The following is a 21,353-nucleotide window of genomic DNA, read 5'->3' on the forward strand; positions in this document are numbered from 1 at the left end:
GAACATGGGCCCTTCCTCCTGCACTTTAGGTTGTTTTTTTGTGTGTTGACTAGTCCGCATGAAACGGGGAAGTCCACTCCCGATGACTTTTCTGTGGGAGCTGTGACCCGTGAGAACTGATCCGTGGGATTTTAGCAGGCACTTGCAGACACCCTATCCCCCTCGTTGGGCTTCTGTCTCGCCCTTTCTGGGCTGTTAGTGTGACAACTCTTGGATTCTTGTCCCCTGCTGGTTAATTGGAAAGGTGCTTGCAGCTGTCCTCGCCCTAGGGTCCAGGTACCCTGACTGTGTACGGCCTCCGGACCGGATTCCCGCTGTCGGCACCGGCAAGCTACAACCCTGCCCTGGTCCACTTAAGGTCTCTGGTGACCGGATCTCCATCGCCTGTGGCCCTGCTCTGCCATCTGCCACCTAGTCAGCTCAGATAGTCCGGTAATCTGGGAGCTACAACCCCCGACCATCACTTCACTCCTCTCACTTCCACTGTCTCAGCTTGACTGTCTGACTCAGACTGACTTGTTCCCTCCCCGTGACACCTCAGAACCCCTAGTTGGACGTCACCATCTGCCTGGCCCCGCCCACTGGTGTGTACCTATTGTCCTGTGGGGTGACTAGGCTTTTGTGGCTGGTGTATGTACCTGTGTGGGGTTGTGTTGGAAGGCCAAGGAGGAGAGAATCCTGCATCTGGAAGATGGATGCAGTTTCCTATGACAACCTGATATTGTCAGGGTGTCACACTCCCCCTTGGTAAAACACAGCCCACCCTCGGGCTGTCTGTTCGCAGTTACATCTGTCAGGGAAGTGGTGTCTTCACCAAGAGATCTTCAAGAGTATAATGCACCTTTGGGGGCCCCATGGGTTGGATTGTTTGCTACCGGGGCTGGTAGGAAAGTGACCAGGGGTTGCTCCCTTAACTCCAACGACAGGCCTTGGGTGGTGGTTGACTTTCAAATTTCAAGGACTTCAGTCTCCTCTACACCTTCCCTCCCTTTGTCTTAGTTTTGGTGGTGGAGGAACGTCCAAGAGGATGAGGCTCGTATGATCCTAATTGCCACACCCCTGGCCAAGGAGACCTTGGTTCTTTTTGCTCAGGAGCCTGTCAGGGCAGATCCCTAGATCCTCGCGGAGAGACAGAATCTTCTCTCCCAGGGTCCTCCTCTTCATCCTCAGGTTCAGGCCTCCATCTACGGCCTGGTTTTAAGAGGGGCGGTTAGAGAATCGGAGTTTTCCTCGAACCTGGTGCCACTGTTTTGAGTAGTAGGAAACCTTCTACCCTCAGGTTTTATAACAGAGTATGGCAGAAATTCTATCCTCTACAGGTCGTTGCCTGGGGGAAGAGGCGATTCTAAAGTCTAGAGCGATCTTCAATTGGGGTTGTCAGTCAGTGCCTTAAAAATGCAGGGGTAAGCCTTAGGGCGGCTTTGCACGTTGCAACATCGCACGTGCGATGTCGGTGGGGTTAAATCGAAAGTGCCGCACATCCGGCGTCACTTTCGACATTGTAGTTTGTAAATTCTAGATGATACGATTAACGAGCGCAAAAGCGTCGTTATCGTATCATCGGTGCATTCTCCGACATTTCCATAATGCCGATGCCGCGACAGGTATGATGTAGTTCCTCGTTCCTGCGGCAGCACACATCGCTGTGTATGAAGCCGCAGGAGCGAGGAACATCACCTTACCTGCCGCCGGTGGCTATGCGGAAGGAAGGAGGTGGGCTGTTTACATTCTGCTCATCTCCGCCCCTCCGCTTCTATTGGCCGCCTGCCGTGTGACGTCGCTCTGACGTTATACGACCCGCCCCCTTAGGAAGGAGGCGGGACGCCGGCCAGAGCGACGTCGCACGCCAGGTGAGTGCATGTGAAGCTGCCGTAGCAATAATGTTCGCTACAGCAGCCATCACAAGATATCGCTGCTGCGACGGGGGTGGGGACTATCGCGTGCGACATCGCAGCAACGGCTTGCGATGTCGCAACATGAAAAGCCCGCCTTAGGAGCACTGTACAGTTGCAATTTGGCAGGAAATAGAGGGGTAAAAGATTCATTTCTACTGTCACTGGCATACACCTATTTCTTGTGTATTTTTTCCCTCTTGGGACCTTATTTGGTGTTAGATGCTCTTATGGGGCCCCTTTCATCCCATTGCCCACTCCTCCATTTGGTTCCCTACCTCTCAGGGGGGCTCTCCTAATTGCATTAAATTCGTCCCAGAGGGTTGGTGACCTACAGGCCCTCTCTATCACCCCTCCATGCACTCAGATTAAGGATGATAGGGTCATCCTGCATACCGACCTTGCCTTTCTGCCAAAGGTGGCAGGGACTTCCACCGTTCTCAGAGGATTGTTCTTCCCTCCTTCTGTCCCTGTCCCCAGGACCCGAAGGAGAAAAATTTCTTCCTTCGATTTTAGAAGGGGTCTTCTTCAGTTTCTAGAGGTTACGGAACCCTGGAGGGAAAATAAGGCTTTGATTGTTTCTACGGTTCAGGACAGGACTTTCAGCATCAAAGGGGTCTATTGCTAGGTGGGTCAAGGAGGCTATTAGAGATGCGTAAAACAGTGCCACAGGGGGTTATGGCACACTCTATTAAATCAGACTCGACCTCCTGGGTTGCATGTGCAGATATCCCTCTGTATTAAATTGAGGGGCAGCAAATGGTCTTCTCCAACCACCATTTTTAAGCACTAAAGCTAAATCTTTTTGCCACTTCTGATATGACTTTCGGTAGAAGGGTTCTACAGGCTGTGGTCCCTCCCTAATGGTGTTATCTTTAGAATCTCTCTGGTGGCGCTGTCATGGCGACAGGAAAAATCAGGATTACTTACCAGTAATGTTTTTTTCCAGAGCCATGACAGCACCACTACTTCCCACCCCCTTTTTTTCCTTTTCACTCACATTTCTTCCACTATTAGTGGGTGTGATCCTTGGTGTTGGATTAACCTTTGTTTTTTTCTAGTACTCCTCTCTGTGCTTTGTAACCTATTTGATGCGGTGCAGTGGTGCCGTCCTTTTATTTTAGTGGGTTTCCTGTCCAAATGAGGGGTGGCCCTATCTCTCTTGTGGCGCTGTTGTGGTTCTGCAAAAAAACATTACCGGTAAGTAATCCTGATTTTCTGTCCCGAGGTCTGGGGGAAGCCTGAAAACGCACCAACCTGTCTGCCTAGCCCTTAATATAAGGATTGGGTGTGAGAAGGACAAGGTCACCAGACAATGGATCCTTTGTGGGACACTATAGTGAGATCGCTGCTGAGTCACATGTTTTGTGACAATCTAGTGAGCTCATCAGCGATCTTGCTGTGTGTGACACTAAGCAGCAACCTGGCCCATGCTGTGAAATCGCTGATCGTTACACACTGTTCTGGTTCATTTTTTGCTCGTTGGTCTCCCGCTGTGCAGCACACATCGGCATGTTTGACGGCGGGAGACCAACGAGCACCAACTCTGTGTAAGCGGTGTACGCTGGTAACCAGGGTAAATATCAGGTAAATAAGCAAAGCGCTTTGCTTAGTTACCCGATATTTACCCTGGTTACCACCGTACACCGCTTAGCACAGGCTCCCTGAACACGTAGCTAGGGTAAATATCGGGTAACTAAGCAAAGCGCTTTGCTTAGTAACCCGATGCGTACCCTGGCTACGTGTGCAGGGAGCCAGCGCTAAGCGGTGTATGCTGGTAACCAGGGTAAATATCGGGTAACTAAGCTAAGCGCTTTGCTTGGTTACCCGATATTTACCCTGATTACCAGCGTACACCGCTTAGCGCTGGATCCCTGCACACGTAGACAGGGTAAATATCGGGTAACCAAGCAAAGCGCTTTGCTTAGTTACCCGATATTTACCCTGGTTACCAAGCGCAGCATCGTTACATGAGTCGCTGGTGGCTGGTCACTAGTCGCTGGTGAGATCTGCCTGATTGACAGCTCACCAGCGACCAGGTAGCGACGCACCAGCGATCCTGACCAGGTCGTATCGTGGTCGGAATCGTTGGTACATCGTTTAGTGAGACGGTACCCTAAGGCCAGCACCCCAGAGAGACTTGGAGATAGTGATTACCCTGGAAAAGATTGCTGGAGGATTTTGAGTCTCTTCTCCTGGGGTATTTATCCCATTACTTGACTATATCCTTCTTCCTGGACTATTTTACTCTCTGTGTGGTGGATTATTTTATGGACCTTTTGGATTGCATGTTCTTGGGACTGTTCACCCATCTCTGGCTCTGATTGTGTGATACCGGAGAAGGACCCCATGATAATTGGTGGCAGCAGTGGGATCAAAAGAGCACAGCCCAAAGGAGAACTACCCACAGAGTGAATACAGAAGCTGGACCGCATCCAGTCTACAGGAGGGAGCCAGAGATCTGGGCCTGAACTACCAGGGACTGAATAAAGGGGCCTTAAAGGGAATCTGTCACCACTTTGACCTTTTTAATTAATATGGGCATACAGGTTATAGAAGGCTGGAAAATGTCATACCTGTATGTGTCATATCAGATGTCTTGTTGTGGATAAATCATTTTTTATATCACAGTATGTAAATTAGCTCATCCAGTCTATGGGGCAGATGCTGCCTTGAAGATAACTGTGCCTCCAGAGATTATTTTAAATAAATGGGGCGTTATCAGTGTGAGACAACTGACACAAAACAGGAGAAATGAAATATGACTTTTTGCAAACACATTTTTTTGCACCTCTCTGAGCTCTGCTTTATTTCAGCAATATTGCAACACTGTCTGCCTGTGAGACTGAAGCTGAGAGGTGAACCCGTAGAAGTCACTTTTAATCACATACAACTCTGTAGTGAGAGCAGAGAGCAGCCATTGCACATCACACTGGAAACGCCCCTTTTATTTAAAATTTATGGAGGCGGAGTTATCTCCCAGGCAGCATCCACCCCATAACATAGAAGAGATCATTTACATAAAGTGATAAAAGATGATTTATCCACAACTTGGCATCTGATATGAGGCAGACAGGTGTCAAGCACACCGCCAGAGGTGGTACTACAGCAAGGAAAAGTGGACCCACTGGACCACAAGGGGACCCAGGCTTACCATTTTCATGGGAGGGGCTTGACAAAGCACCCACTGAGAGGTAGACACCAGGTGCCACTCCCAGGGCAGAGACCAGGACTGTAGCAGCTGACCCTCAGGGCAAGGGTGGACTCAGAAGTAGACAGGCTGAGGCTGGTGACATGGCAGGGATGGACAGGCACAATCACTGGTATAGCAAGGGCTACAGGGTAGCTGAGGCTGAAAGCACGACTAGGTTGGACAGGCACGGTCTCTGGTGTAGCAAGGATTACCAGGGTAGTAGAGCCTGAAGGCACGGCTGGGAAGGACAGGCAGTCTCTCTCTGGTGAAGCAAGATCTATCAGGATAGCTGAGGCTGGTGGCATGGCTATGATGAACAGGCACAGTCTCTAGGATAGCAAGGCCACTGGGGAAGCTGAGGCTGGAGGTACGGCTGAGATGGACAGGCACAGTCTCTGCTATAGCAAGGCCACCAGGGTAGCTGAGGCTGAAGGCATTGCAGGGAAATAGTACACTGTAACAAAAGCACAGCAGACAAGGAGACCTGACAACTACCTGGTTGGGGCACAGGAACACTAGCTAACTAACCATGTTGCTCAAGCACCTCTCCTAGTGGGAGAGAGCCTTAAGTACCATGTGCCTCTCAGTGGTAAGCTGAGAGGCACTTCCTGGGAGTGACGAGCTGGCCCTTTAAGAAAAGGTTAGCGGCGTGTGCGCCCCAAGGACACTCCAAGAGGACCTGCACTGCTCCTACAGGCCCCGGGAGGAGGAAGCAGGCAGCACACACATGGAGGAGTGAGGAGACACCGGGACATATGTGATGGCTGACCACAGTGGTGAGTAGCATGCATCCCTGTGGGAGGAGGAGGAGAGCGGGGAGCACAGGGACCCCAGCATTACAAAAGATATGACATTTTTTCAGGATTCTATAACCTGTATACCCATATTAAAAGTTTAGATAGGTGACAGATTCCCTTTAATTGATCTACTGATGGGTGCTAGCCAGCCTACCTCCTTCCAGATATTCAATGGCAAGCTCTGGAGACAGGAACCTCCACTCCAAAAAGCCAGTGGTTTGTGTGTTATGAAGAAGAGATGGTGGTTCTGGGTCCAGGTGTCTCCCAGGCGTATCAGGAAGAGGCTGCTCGCACAGCAGAGATAAGAAGCAGTGTAGCCCAAAAGAGGGAGTAATGCAATTTAAAGTGTAAATGTCGCGGGCGGGGAGGACGCCGCCGCTGCCGCGCTCTCACTAACGCTCGGATCCGGCGCTGCTGCGGCTGCTGCTCGGTGGATCGAGCGGTGGGCCGGATCCGGGGACTCGAGCGGCGCTCCTCGCCCGTGAGTGAAAGGGGTGGTTGGTTTGGGGGATTTAGTCCGTGATGCCACCCACGGGTTGTGGTGAAGATAGGCACCACCACTGCTAATGACGGGGATCCCGGAAGCGATGGTAAGGAGCAGCTGGGATGTTGTTATCCCCCTCCGTGGGTATCGGTCGGTGGTCCCGGGGCCCGGTGGTGTTGCGACGGGGAGAAAGAGTTGGCGAGGTGCAGGGTTGCAGGGACAGCGCGGCGCGGTGCTGGATGGCACGGGTGTACTCACTCAGCAAGAAAGGTACAAAGTCCTCGGTAAACCAAATGGCTGGATGGACGGGTCCCGCAGCCGGCTGCAGTGTTTCTCCCCGGACAGGTGATGGTGGCTGTCTTTCCCTGCACCTTGATGTTCTCCTTCTGACCACTATGGATTCCCAACGGTAGTCCGCTCCCCGGTGTATGGGTACCGGAGGAGCCCGTTTGCCTGCAGGCGCTGGGCCTTGGGTCTCTAGCCTTAGGCGGTAGCTGTATACCCTCACGGTGTGGGCTGTTGCCTTCAATCGGGACTTTTGCTGTTGTGAAACCCCTGGGGTTCCAGTCACATTCGGATCTGATCTTGGCGGCTCCAAGCCTGGTCGGGGTCCGATGGCCCTGCTTGTGTGTGCTGCCTTCACTTCGCTCCCCGGTCGGTACTGGCGGGCCGTCACCCGACCCCGGTCCTACGGTTCTGCGTTGCTCCACCACTCCTGCAGATAGCCACCACCATCTGCCAACCTTGCTGTCAGTGCCTGGGCCACAAACCCAGACACCCAAGTGTTTACTCCTCACTCTTCAAACTCCTGAACTCTTCTGTCACTTTTCCCGCCTCCAGGCCTGTGAACTTCTCGGTGGTTGGGGCCAACCGCTTGGCTCCGTCCCACCTGGTGTGGACATCAGACACTGGAGGGAGGCAACAAGGGTTTTTGTTTGGCTGGTGTCCCTGTCTAATGGGGGCGGGGGTGTTTGCATGTTATCTGTGACGACCTGGCTAGTCCAGGGCGCCACATAAACGCAATGCTCCGAGAGCTTGTACTGATCACCCAAATGGACTTTAAGCCATTTGATGAGGTTTCCGGAGATGTGGAGGGGTTCATCAAGGACTTTGAGCAGCAGTGTGCCGTGATGCATGTGCCCCATTCTTGCTGGATGCATTTGTTAGTGGGACTCCTGATTGACCCAATGTTTCACAGTGGAACCAGGATTATAACACTGTAAAACGGACTATCCTGGATTACCATGCAATCACCCCAGACTCATATAGGGCCCAGTTTACAGACCTCTCATGCAACATTTCGGGATCATTTAGGATGTATGCTCATAAGATGTCTTAGGCATGTCGGAAATGGCTGCAAGCAGAAAACGCCTTCACTGTGGAAGAGGTTATACAGGTGTACAATTTCTTTCCAAGTGCCTCTCAGAAATACGGGAATGGGTCCGAGAAAGCATGCCCTGGCTGATGAGGTCCTTGCTATCTGACCACAATGGAAGAGGCTTCTGGACAATAAGCCACTGCCTGATCCCGCACCCCGACCCCTCTGATTATATCTGCCCCTTCACCCAGCCGCAGGTCGATGATCACCATGTCTCCCACTCCCGGGCCCCAACAGTTCTGACCATGACCTGGGGGAATCACCAAGAGAAGATGTTATGGGTGTGGGCAACCTGGACACTTCTAATCCAGTTGTCCCTCAAGACTTGGAAGGAGCCCCATGCACCCCACCTCCTCTGGTGCATCTTGTGCACTCCATCCCGCCTGAGGAAAAGTTACCACCCCCCCCCCCACCGGAGTGGACCGCCGACCCCTGCACCATAGATATCCCTTCAGGAGTGTACGGTCTCTGGTCTAGGTCCCCAAGCTGCCCAGAGCAGCAACAATGCCATTGCAGGATGTCTTAATTGATGGATACAAAAGTGTTGGGATATAGAGACTCAGGGGCATTCCTGACTATTGCTGACCCCTGTGTGGTTCGACAAAAGCAATTCACCAGAGCCCGGGAATCCCCATTGCCCTGGTGGGTGGAAATCACAAATGTATACAGCAAGCTTCTCTGCATTTGGATTATGATTATGGGGAACATTTGTGCTGGATTGGAGTTATGGGAGGACTTCCCGCAGATATCCTCATGGAAAACGACATTGAAGAGTTACAGTGCCATTTTGTGGGAGTCATCACCTCACTACAGACCATGCAAGCACCACAACATCAGGATTTCACCGGGGACCAACCACCACGACCCACATTAGAGTTGATAAGCAATCAGTCCCCTGCTACTACATTGGAAGAGTCTTGGAACAGAGAGAAATTAAAAAGGGAAACAGGTAACACTGACTTGGCAATCCTTAGGCTAAGGGCAGAAACAGGGCATGACAGAGATAATGGAGATAAGGGAAAAAGAAAAGAGAAAAGGGATTGTATTATCTTGTAACAAAGGTCAATGGCAAGGGCATTCATGATGTGGTGACCAGACAACTCATTCTCCCCCAGAAGTATAGGGCGCAGCTGCTCCAACTGGCCCTTAACATTCCCTTGGCTGGGCATCAAGGGTGGAAAAGGACTGAAAAGAGACTCACCCAAACTTTTTACTACTCTAATCTCACAGTCGGTAGTCCATTATTACCACACCTGCAAGGTATATCAGCAAATGAGGCATCCAGAAGGTCGACATAAGGTAGCTGTGCAACCACTGCCCACAATTGAAGAACCATTTAAGGCCTCTTTCACACGTCCGTGTCTCCGGTACGTGTTTGGTCCATTTCCTCACGTACTGGAGACATGGGCACACGTAGACCCATTAAAATCAATGGGTCTGCGCTCACGTGCGTGTACTGCCATGGACCGTGTGTACGTGTGGAGCATATGTGTGTCCGTGTGCACCACATGTCAATATGTCCGTTTTTCTCCGGCATCACAGGTGTCACACGGAACGCAAACGGACCATACGGAGGTGTTCCGTGTGACATGTGCCGGAGAAAACAAATGTGTTTGAGAAAATAAAAAAAAAAACTTTACTCACCTTCTCCAGCCATCCTGTCTCTGCTGCTGCTGTCACTTGCTTCCGACTGCCGCTCATTATGCTCATTGAAGAGTCACTTCACTCCGGCCAGAAGCTGCAGCAGCAGGGAGTCGACAGGACCGGAGACCGAAAATCAGCATCATGGATAGCGACGACAGGGACAGGTGAGCAGAAAGTTTCCTTTCTCCATGTGTTATCACGGATAACACATGGAGAACACACGTGTGCCATAAACACGGCTCACGGAGGGCAAAGCGCACCTTGGACACGTCTGTGAAAAACGTGCGTGGTTTTTCACAGACGTGTGAAAGAGGCCTAAATGTGTACCTGTGGACATCATAGGACCTCTGGCCCACCCCAGCTGATCGGGGAAAAAAATCATTCTGACCGTTTTGGACTATGCCACTCGGTATCCTGAAGCCGTGGCCCTGTCCAGTATTACAGCCATAAAGGTAACTGAGGCTCTTGTTAGCATCTTTACCCAGGTAGGGTTTCCCCAGTGGAATATTATCAGATCAAGGGACTCAGTTTATGTCGGAACTAGTTCAGTTCCTGTGGCATACATGTGGTGTTTAAGCCATTCGCACCACCCCATACCACCCACAGAACGGACTATGTGAACACTGCAATGGAACCCTAAAAAAAATACTACAACCTTTTGCTGACTTTGAAAAGGACCAGAAAAGTGTAATATATAAAGTTGTGTGTGCGTGTTTGTTTCTGTGTGTGTGTGTGTGTGTGTGTACATGAGTGTATGTCCGCTAAAAGAATCAACACCATCGCATTTACAATCACAACGTTTTGCACATACACCTCATTTGACTCCGGGAACATCATAGGCTATGTTTTGACGGGAAATGGTAACCCCGCGCTTTACAGTTATTCTCCAAAAGAGCTACCTCCATTAAAGTGAATGGAGCTGGGAGCTACAGGTTATTAATAGGAGCTGTGATTGGTTACTATAGGCAACGAAGGATATTCTTAGTATAAGAAGCTTATGTGTGAGGTAATATATCAGTAAAGACACACACAGACAGAGGCACAGACACACACAGAGACAGATATAGAGAGGATAAGCCTGGCTCAACCACTTAAAGTAGGTGCTGTTGGGGTAAAATAGTAAACTGTATAGTGAACCCCAGCACTCAAATAATAGACAAGTGAAGTAGATTTTAAGATTTTTATTTTTTGATGTTCTGCAAAAAGTGCACCAAAAGGAAAAGCAAAAACCCGACTTTTCGGCTACTGGAGCCTTTTTCAAGGTTTTGCCTAAAAAGGTATTATGAACTGGTGACCGTGGACAATCACAAAAAATCCTATTAATAAGGAAAAAACAAAACCACAAGAGTAGTTGGAATCTAAGCTAACCGCAATCCCCTATCTATTGTACAACACTAGAAGTATCAGTGGGATGTTCCTAACACAACTAGACACCTCGTCACTGCCGGAGAACCTTGCTACACCTCAAAGATAGAAATGAGCAATACTAACTTGACTCAGAGCAGTCCCCAAAGGAATAGCAAGCCCCCAACATGTAACGACGGTGATGTAAGAAAACACAATACACAGATAGACAATATAGATTAGCAAAGGTGAGGCCCGACTTACTAGATACAACAGGACAGGAAAGATAACTGATTGCGGCCAGCAAAAAACCCTGCAAAAAATACTGAACTTCTGATAGAAAAAAGGCCCTAAGACCACATTGTCTTCCCCCAATATATCAGGTACTCTTGTGCAAGACACTTTGAATAGAACTGCAGATATAATGGGAAGAAACAAAAACACAGAACAAATAATCTTCTAAAGTGCAAATAATCCAAATCAGAACAGGCTCCCTTTCTTGCTGAAGGAACTGCCCTCCCAAAATAGCAGAGAGCCATATTCTCACATACAAGAAAACAAACACAGAACAAAATGGAGAAAAAAAACAAAAACACCAGGTGCAAAACCAGCAATTAAGCAAAGAAAACTTGCAGACTTATCTCGACTGAATTCTAGTGCAGTATAAATTGAGAAAACTGAAGAACAAACTTTAAGCCATCTTCGGAGACAGAAGAAAACATTTATCACCGGGAGCAGCTAAGCAAAATCTGATCTCCTATATACACCAGGCTGGTCAGCAATAGGACTTCCTGGATTCCCAATTAATACCAACCCCTGTTTGAGTCACAGATTCAGACTCAGCTTCATTATATTTCCTGGCCACCAGAGGGAGCTCCAAGCTAGCACCCACTCGGATGACATTTACAACAAAAGGTGAATAGACTGTGTCAGTATATGCAAGTGTAAAATACATACAATATGTACAAATATATAAATATGGTAAATAAAAGCGATCACGTACGTGAGAAATGAGTGGGAGCAACATGGGTCACAGATGGACTACCATCAAGAGTAGGCTGAGTGCCCCACTTTTGCAGATTTTCAAAATCTGAGTACATGTGAGATCCATGGAGATTACAATAAGCCATAATGTTACAGGCAATTCCGTAATAAAACAAATGAACAGGCTGTAAGTAACATCAGGAGGAAGAAGACCAGTAACTACAATGCAATTTCACAGGTTAACAATGGTATATATACTGTAGATGGCATAAATATACATTCCGACAAAAGGTTCATTTGACCAGACGTGAAGCAATGTACAAAAAGAAAAAAATCTTCCAGCTCCTTAAAATTCCATTTTATTTTGGCAGCTTATAAATCAGATCCATGATGTGATAAAAGCAACGCGCTTCAAATGCAACACACTTTTTTTGTCAAAGCTAGCGAAAAGGAAATTACTAGAGATCAGCGACCCTGATCGTAAAATTACAAAATCGTACGATCTTTGGCGGGATCGGGTTGGGATCGGAAAACCGAACCATTTGACTGAAAAGTCGGAAATGTTCGGCTTCAACATGCATTCGGTTTGCGGAAACCATCCTCTCCCGGCCCCATCAGTCAGGTCAAGTATTGGCATAGCTGTGATTGGCCAGGCAAATTACCATTAAAAAAAGAAGCATAAGGGTTAAAGCAATACATACTTACAGAGTATCCCTGCGGCTGCAGCACTACTTGTGGGACCGATAGTTATCCCTCAAACATATTCACTGGTTTCCCCGTTCATCCGGTGTCTTTGATTGGCTGCAGTCAGACTGCACCCTCACCCTCTCTGACAAAGGTATACTGGCGTAAAATAAATTAAAAATATGCTGTGTGGTTCTCCTATATAATAATACCAGCTGCAGCCCCAGTCATGCGCTTGCCTTGGCTGTGTATCAACATAAGAGGACCAGCATACGGCTTTTTTTTAAAAAAAAAAAATAAAAAATTCAATAAATATTTTTTAAAATGCTTTGCAGCCTCCCTCCTCCAATTTTGATACCCAGCCATGATAAAGCCCAACAGCTGGGGGCTGATATTCTCAGGCTGGGGATGCTCATGGTTATTGACCCCCCCCAGCCTAAAAATAGTAGCCTGCAGCTGCCCAGGATTGCCGAATCCATTAGATGTGACAATCCCAGCACTTTATCCAACTCTTCCTGATTACCCTGATGCGGTGGCAATCGGGGTAATAAGGAGTTACTGGCAGCCCACACCTGCCACTAAGCCCTAGATTAGTAATGGGAGGTGTCTATGAGACCCCCACATTACTAATCTGTTAGGGAAAAGAAATAAACACAAACACCCAAAAAATTCTTTATTTGAAAATAAAATACAAAAAATCCCACCCTCTTTCACCCCTTTTATTTACCTCCAAAACACCCAGGTCGAACGTAATCCACACGAGGTCCCACAACAATTCATGCTCTGCTACATCTCAACTGACATCAGGCAACCATAGAACATTCAGGCAGGGAATGAGCCGCAGCAATGACGTCACTCAGGTTATTTGTGGTCACAGCTCGAGGTTCCCATGGCCCTCAACCTGTGACCTGCAGTTTGGACGGTTTTGACATATGCTGAGCTGACGCACAGGGGATTTATAAGAACTATAAGGTTGCACTATAGTGTGCATATGTTTCCTGAAGGGCCATTTAATCTAACAGACATTGGGATAGTGTGTCTGATTGGAACAAGGACCTGCAGTGAACTTATACAAAATTCAGCTGCAGTTCAACCAACGTCTAATTGGGCTGTGTGGTGTCAGAGATATCTTGCTTTGGACTGCTGCAATCCGTATTCAGGTGCATTTGCGCATGAGGAGCTAGAGATTAATCAGCCAAATGGTTTGCTGATGCCTCCGTATGGAACTAGAGATGGAACTAGAGTGATCAGAGGGGATGGCTGTGTGCCATAGCCTTGTATTTGATTGAACCTAGTGAAGACAAAGGCTGATTATATTGTGTATGTCCATATTGTGGCATATTTGCAATCTATATATCTTTTTTTCTAAAGATAAGTCTGTTATTGCTTGTTGTTTAAACCAAAAGAAGTAGGAATGCACAACCAACTAACAAAAATATGAGGGTGCACAGTCTGCTGAGAAACAATTGATATACAGAAGAAAAAAAAGCAGACATCGGCACTCCGCTCGGTAATAAATGCATAACAATAAATGTATAATTTATCAAATATTTTATTGCACAACACACTCTATAAAAACATTTAAAAGTCAGAAAAACACCAGACAGAGGAACAACAATGAGTAGGTATGGTGTTTAAAAAATGGCAAGGCATTAACCAGCAAGAGATAGAAAGGCCAAGGAAACAATTCAATAAATCCCATCAAATATTGCAGGAATGTTCACACAATGGCACAGCTGGACAGAAGACATAAATAAGATAGTCTACCACTACCAATGCACATTAATGCAAGAAGCCAGAATAAGCATAAATAAGCCCAATGTCTGGTGAACCCCCCATACCCAACGTGTGTTGCTTATCAAGTGAGCTTCATCAGGGGAGGATAAGGTGAGTAAGAGTCAAAGAGCACAGGTATAAATACACAAAATAAGTCAGAAACATTTATTTTTTTCTTGCATTAATGTGCATTGGTAGTGGTAGGCTATCTTATTTATGTATTTTGTCCAGCTGTGCCATTGTGTGAACATTCCTGCAATATTTGATGGGATTTATTGAATTGTTTCCTTGGCCATTCTATCTCTTGCTGGTTAATGCCTTGCCATTTTTTAACACCATACCTACTCATTGTTGTTCCTCTGTCTGGTGTTTTTCTGCCTTTTATATGTTTTTATAGAGTGTGTTGTGCAATAACTATATCTAGGGAACAGTACCTCTAGTTGCATATATATGTAAGCTTTGTTGGTATTTGTTCATGAATTTGATGCACAATTTTTGTACATTTTTTTAGGGTATAATAAAAGTAATTTGTTATATATAGGTAGTGTTTTGTTTATTTAGTAGTCTGGCCCCTACTGAGCCTGTTTTCTTGTTTTCTGCACTCCCTATAAAAAAAGCACCAGAATGGAGAACACCTAACAATTGTCCTAGTATCTTAACACTTGTGGGTGCTCTGGGGAACAGTTGTCCACCTTCTCCCTCTAGCCCCCCCCCCTGCCTCTGGCTGCCTATTGCAGTGTTGTGGATTCCACCCCCCTCTGCGCAGCTGTTCTTGCTCAGTATAACTTCATCATTCACCACCTCATCTTCCACTTCCACACTCTGGTCCTCCTCCTGACTTCTAGACTTAGTGTGACTTGTTGGCAACTGTGTGTCATCATCATCCACCTCTTGAGTCAGTAATTGCCGTTCCCCGCCGTCACCTTCTTCTTATGGCTGCTCATATATATGGTCATTGCAGCACACAATCTCCTCATGTGCCTCTTGAAACATGCACAGTGAAAGGCCAGAAGAAACCATAAATGAAAAAGTAAAGAGCTCCTAGGAGTGTCTAAGGGCGGCTTTGCACACTACGACATCGCAGGTGCGATGTCGGTGGGGTCAAATTGAAAGTGGCGCACATCCGGCATCGCATGCGACATCGTAGTGTGTAAAGCCAAGATGATATGATTTACGAGCGCAAAATCGTCGTAATCGTATCATCGCTGCAGCGTCGGCGTAAACCATAATTACGCTGATGCGACGTCCGATGTGGTTCCTCGTTCCTGTGGCAGCACACATCGCTGTGTGTGAAGCCGCAGGAGCGAGGAACATCTCCTACCGGCGTCACCGCGGCTTCCGTAGGATATGCGGAAGGAAGGAGGTAGGCGGGATGTTTACATCCTGCTCATCTCCACCCCTCCGCCGCTATTGGTCGCCTGCCGTGTGATGTCGCTATGACGCCACACGACCCGCCCCCTTAGGAAGGAGGCGGGGCGACAGCCAGAGCGACGGTCGCAGGGCGGGTGAGTGCGTGTGAAGCTGGCGTAGCGATAATTTTCGCTATGCCAGCTATCACACGATATCGTACCTGCGACGGGGGCGGGGACTATCGCGTGTGACATCGCAGCATCGGCTTGCGATGTCGCAACGTGCAAAGCCCGCCTAAGTGTGGAGTCACTTGTCTCCCTAGACTCGCCATGGTGGAAGGAAGGAGGATCAGAGTGAGGATTATGTAACTTTGACTCTTGACTAGTCAGACTGGACCGTGTGGAAGACAGGGTGGTGTTGGTAAATAGACTAGAAGCATTATCTGCCATCCAGTCAACAAGCTGCATGCACTACTCTTGTCACAAGTGACAGGTGATAACAGGGGACCGGGGCTTCTAGACTGGCCCTCTGGCTAGGGGGTCCTAGCTGTCCCTACTTCCAGAGATACGTTTAATGGTGATGATGTCTAGGTTGCTTTCCTTACCCTGATCCTGGCAAGCCCTAATTTAATATCCCCCTTTCAACACCCTAGGTGAGGATCAGGACAGAAGAGGTGAACCCACAGATATGGATAAATGATTAAAGCAAACCTTCCTCACACAGCTAGCACATACGGAGATATAAGACAATACGTGATCAGGATGAAATAAAGAGCAGGGAGGAAATAACCAGACAACAAGAGGATTATTTCCACAGTACACCAAGTAGCACATAGTAAATCACCAGCAACAGGAACACAATAGCACACGGATCAGGTTAGCAAAAGCTATAGTCAGCATTACAAGACAGATTTCTCCATCTTAAAAGGTGGGGAGTACCTGTGATAGGTCTTCCACAATCTGGGATCCAAAAGGTAACTACATTGCAGAAACTAACTCTTCCTAGTCTAATCACTAATTAGCATACAGTTGGTTGACACCCGAGCCTGACTGTGTAACTCAGAAGCTCCAGAGAAAGCATAGTGTGGCATGTCAGAGTCTGTAGTCTGAATAATGCCTGATATTGCCATGACACTTGGCGAATTTAGAGCCAAACACCCTGTGACAGTTTAGCCTTCAAAAGTGTTGTCCCATGCTCCACTGCAAAGTGAGACAGGAAGCTAGGTCTAGATAATGTGTGTTTACTGTGCTAATGCAGCAGGCCAAGTTTGCCATGGCTCACAGCCACGGCCTCTGCGTGCACCACCATCAGCAGGACGTTCACTTCCCCTACCACTGGCCTTGTGGATTTTAAATTATGTATGCAGCTAAGACCAGTATTATTAGAGCATAGAATATATTTTTTTTATCTAGAAGCAGCAGCACGCTGTGTAAGGCTTGATTTCCTGCTTACAGGCCCGTAATATATGATCCCTACTTTAGAATGTCAGTCAACACTAATTACAATCTAAGAGAAGTATTTAAAGAAAATAGAATAGATTTTTTTAGCTGGCTGCAGCAGCACCTTCTCCAGCAGAATCTCTCCAAGGTCTCTACACTATTTTTCCGTAGAGTGCGGTAAACATTGGGTCTCTAGGTTTTATAGACCCAATAATGCTGGGCTGACAACATGCCTATTGCATTAGCATGATTGACAGGCAATCCTTGCATGTTTACTGGCTGTTAAAAAGCGGGTGGGGACTCCAGGATGGCGCCCCAGCACCACAATACTCTATCGAGTATTGGACGTCTCAAGCATCCTAATCGTCTATCAAGTAGAAAACTGTACCAAGCACGCTTTCCCATCACTAATTATTATATTAAATTAAACACTCATATCCAAAACGCCACATAAGATGTCTGGAGACAAATCTGAAAAGGTACAAATACAAACGTATTAAATGTATTTTTTACTTTTGTCTTTGACAGTGTGAAATTTATCAATAAGATACAGTATGTGCATAGTCTCGAGGAACTGGAGCAAATAATCCCTATGGAGAATGTACATATTCCTGAATGCGTCTTACAGTAAGTTAAGATTTTATTGTAAATTAAATTTTGTTAATGACTTATAAGGAGGTTTTCTACTTTTCGAAAACATGATCCAAACATTTCCTGTAATGGAAAATAGCAAAATAAAATCCGCATCACCATCTCACCACCACTACTTTAGACTCCAGTGTTTGACTGCAGTGGTGACGTTGACACAAGAGTCCACATCGTTGCTGAGCTCAGCGGCTTGGCTGATGTAGATGGCACAAGCTTCTAAGCTCAGTGATCAGCTGTAGCGGTAACATGAGCTGTTAACATGACAAATGCTGCAGCCAAAATACTGAGACCAGAGGAGAAACATACTCATATATTGCAGCCTAAAGGGGTATCCCCATCTCCAACATCCTATCCCAATATGTAGTTGTAATAATAATAATAATTCATTTTGAAAACAGGCTGAGACACATTGAAGAAATAGCTTTACCACTGGTTTCACAAATGAATGTAACACCAAACTGTTAGGCCAGGGGTCTCAAACTCAGCTGTGTGTATGGGCCGTACATATAAGAAAATTGATTTTGGGGGTCGCATACTTTGTAAGAAAAAGTCACATTTTTAGCAATACCATTTTTTTTCTCTATACACCTTTGGATCACTTTATTGAACATTTTTCCTTTGTTTATTTTATTTTTTTTAAATTGCATTCATCGTCTTGGTTATGGTACGGTTTTATAGCTATCCAAGCTACAGATCATTACAGATCGAGCGATAAAAGTTCACTTTTTTTGGTTATTTTAGCTTATATTTATAAAAGCATTTTAAATGGTTAAAAAAAAGTTTATGCTTTATTTCGAAGGGGATTTTTTTACATTTTATTCCCTTCTTGAAAGTAATATCATCTTACAATTGGCACCATATAGTAATTTTATGCCCATCATGTAGTTGTGCACAACCTTGTCCCCATCCTGTGGTTATTTGCCCATCCTTGTCCGCATCTTGTAGTTATGTTCCCATCCTTGTCCCATCCTGTAGTTATGTGCCCATCCTCTAGTAATATCCTGATCCTGTAGTAATGTGCCTGTCCTTGTCCCCATCGTGCAGTAACGTGTCCATCTTGTAGTAATGTGCCCATCCTGTAGTAGTGTCGCCATCCTGATCCCCATCCTGTAGAAATGTCCCCTATTGTGACAGTCTTCACATACACATAAAAAAAAAATGATTCTTCTCACCTGTTGACGCCACAAGATAAAAATAATATGGACATATATCCTGCTGTAATTAAATAAAAGCATAATGCATATAAATAAACATAGGGTGTTAGGGGGTACTCTTAATCAGAGGTTATGTGTTGCCTACTGCCTGGCCTAATTGGTTTGGATCGAGTGCATGCTTGCAAAATGAGATCAGACACAAAGTCGGATATTCATCTTTCCTCGATCGAGGTCGGCTCAGAACTGCTTTATTTCAACTGAAAAATGCCCTGATATAACCTTGGAAAGGGGCATGTCCGGATATGTTCATTGGTCAGTGGGTTGAACAGTGTGTTAGTTAGTGCATGAGCTGATTGGTGGATGTCATTATAAGCGGGTCTATGTCATCTGGGGACATCTTGGTGATGCTGATGAGCAGGTCTATGATGTCATCGGGGGCCATCTTGGGTTCCTCTGAAGACTGACTGGCTTATGTCATCTCAATGAACACACTTCTCACAGTGCTCTATGTCCAGAGGTTAATTAAGTATTTCATCTTCTGGCTCTCCTCAACATAGGGTACTTAGTAAACACTGTTTTGATCAAAAAAGCATAAAGCCATCCCACTGCAACAAAGTGTACCCAATCAGGACAGTTCCTAGATTCTCTAATATTAAAACCTTACCATGGGTCAAAAATAGGCCTCAATCTAAATAAAGGCAGAGACTGGCTGGGTCCCAACTGGACACACAGCCATGGGAAGCACTAGATGAAATGCCCAGCTCACTAAAAAGGAAAAAACTCATACTTCAGCTCACTTTTTTATTTAAGTCTCTTGTATTCAGTACAAATAGGGTGTGACCCCCTTTTCAGTGAGCTTTCTTTGTCTAATGGCCAGTGTGAACATGAGCTTACAAATTGCATGTACACCAACTTCTACTCTGGCTCACTCTTTTATTTATTTTTTTTTTATTGTCCGCGCCATGCAGATAAGCTCTCTTCACAGCTATACCAATGGCAGCCGCCAGCTAATCAAAGGCCAGCAGCCAAAGTCAGCATATGACTTCAGCTGCTTACCTCTGATTGGCTTGCAGCTGCCATTGATTTAGCCGTGCAGAGAGTTTGTTCAGCAGCGGCCCACGTGTTTGAGACCCCTGTGTTAAGCTGTGTGCCCACAGTGCATTTTTTTATGCAGATTTGATGAAGATTGTGGCCCAAATCTGCATGTCTATCTTATTGCCGCTATGCCAGTAAAGTCAATGAGCATTCTCAAGTGGTGTGCGCATGTTGCTTATTTTTTCCTTAAATATGTGGTGCAGAAAATAACTTGCAGCGTGACAATTATTGGTGCAGTTTTTCCTACGTTTTTAGCCCTTCCATGCATTGACTTCATTAAGAAAAATGCATGGCACAAAAATGCATCAAAAACGCATGTGTTTTTTGGTGCGTTCTTCTGCCAAAAGTGAAAATTTCTGCACTAAATTTGCATTGTGCGCACATACCCCACACCATATTCACGGGAGTAGGACTAGAGTGATTTCCCTTTGTGTAGACCTCTTCATGGTGTTATCCTGCAGATGACATTGGAGGTTGGAATAGATGTCTTTCCTATTCAGCGATGAGTACCACTTTTGTCATGGATGCAATGAAAGCTGAAGATTGGTCTGCAGGCCACGTGGACAACTTCATAAGGGAATGTAATACCGGTCCTGCTCCTGTGTTTATGGTCTGGGGTGGCCGTTCCCATCTAGTGTTAATTCCAAGTACACTAACAGCTCAACGTTATATTGATTTGGTCATGGAAACAGTAGCACTGCTATCTTTCTATTTACCAGGCGCTGTTTTACAGCACAACGTCAAGCTGCATATTGATTGTGATTCTGTGAGCAACCTACATGGGCTAAACTTGTTACCATGGCTTGCAGTGTTTCAATACTTGTCTCTCATCAAGCACATCTGGGACATCATTAGTCAACAATTAAAAAGGGAGCTGCCAGCAGCGGATCTTGATTATTTGTGTGCCAAAGTTCATTCAGCCTGGCAGAACACTCCCCAGATAACGATTGAAATAGTCGTCCAATCAAAAATAGCAAGTCTGCAGTCACTCTATGTGACTGCAGACTTGAGAATCCTAGCACTGTGTGCTGTAATTATTCTCAGGTGTCAAAGCCAGGCACGGCGGTCACATGGCTGCAAGCATGCAATATGCATACTCCTGGCTAGAATCCCACTAGATGGGTGCAGCCTTGCTCAATGTAAGAGATCCTGGAGAATCTCCACAGTGCACAGTGCATGCAATGTGAGGATTCACAAGTCTGTAGTCACATAGAGTAACTGCAGACTTATCATTTTAGACAGGATAACCCCTTTAATAATCTCATTGATGGCATGCCAAACATGTAAGAGCAGGGATTTCTGTGTATGGTGCTCAAACTCAATACTGAATAAATCAAGATATTTTGGAAATTTTGTTTCCATTTTATCCTAATTTACATATCATTACCATGTCCACTGATCTTGTAATTTACATAATTCCATGTCTTTTACTTCTCGGTATTGCAAATTAATTGTTGAGGAGTGTACATAATAGAAAAGTATGAGAGATCA

The 21,353-nt window shown here is 46.3% G+C and overlaps 1 protein-coding gene across 1 annotated transcript in view; it reads left to right on the forward strand.

Annotated features, from left to right (window-relative positions):
• ATCAY (ATCAY kinesin light chain interacting caytaxin) overlaps positions 1-21,353 on the forward strand; it is a 168,948-nt gene that overhangs the window by 120,877 nt on the left and 26,718 nt on the right. The window contains exon 9 of the mRNA XM_075352540.1: positions 17,494-17,592. Coding sequence (XP_075208655.1) covers positions 17,494-17,592 — 99 coding nt within the window. The remainder of the gene's footprint in view (positions 1-17,493; positions 17,593-21,353) is intronic.

The sequence above is a fragment of the Anomaloglossus baeobatrachus genome, chromosome 1, assembly GCF_048569485.1.
Source record: "Anomaloglossus baeobatrachus isolate aAnoBae1 chromosome 1, aAnoBae1.hap1, whole genome shotgun sequence".
In the NCBI taxonomy this organism is placed as follows: Eukaryota; Metazoa; Chordata; class Amphibia; order Anura; family Aromobatidae; genus Anomaloglossus; species Anomaloglossus baeobatrachus.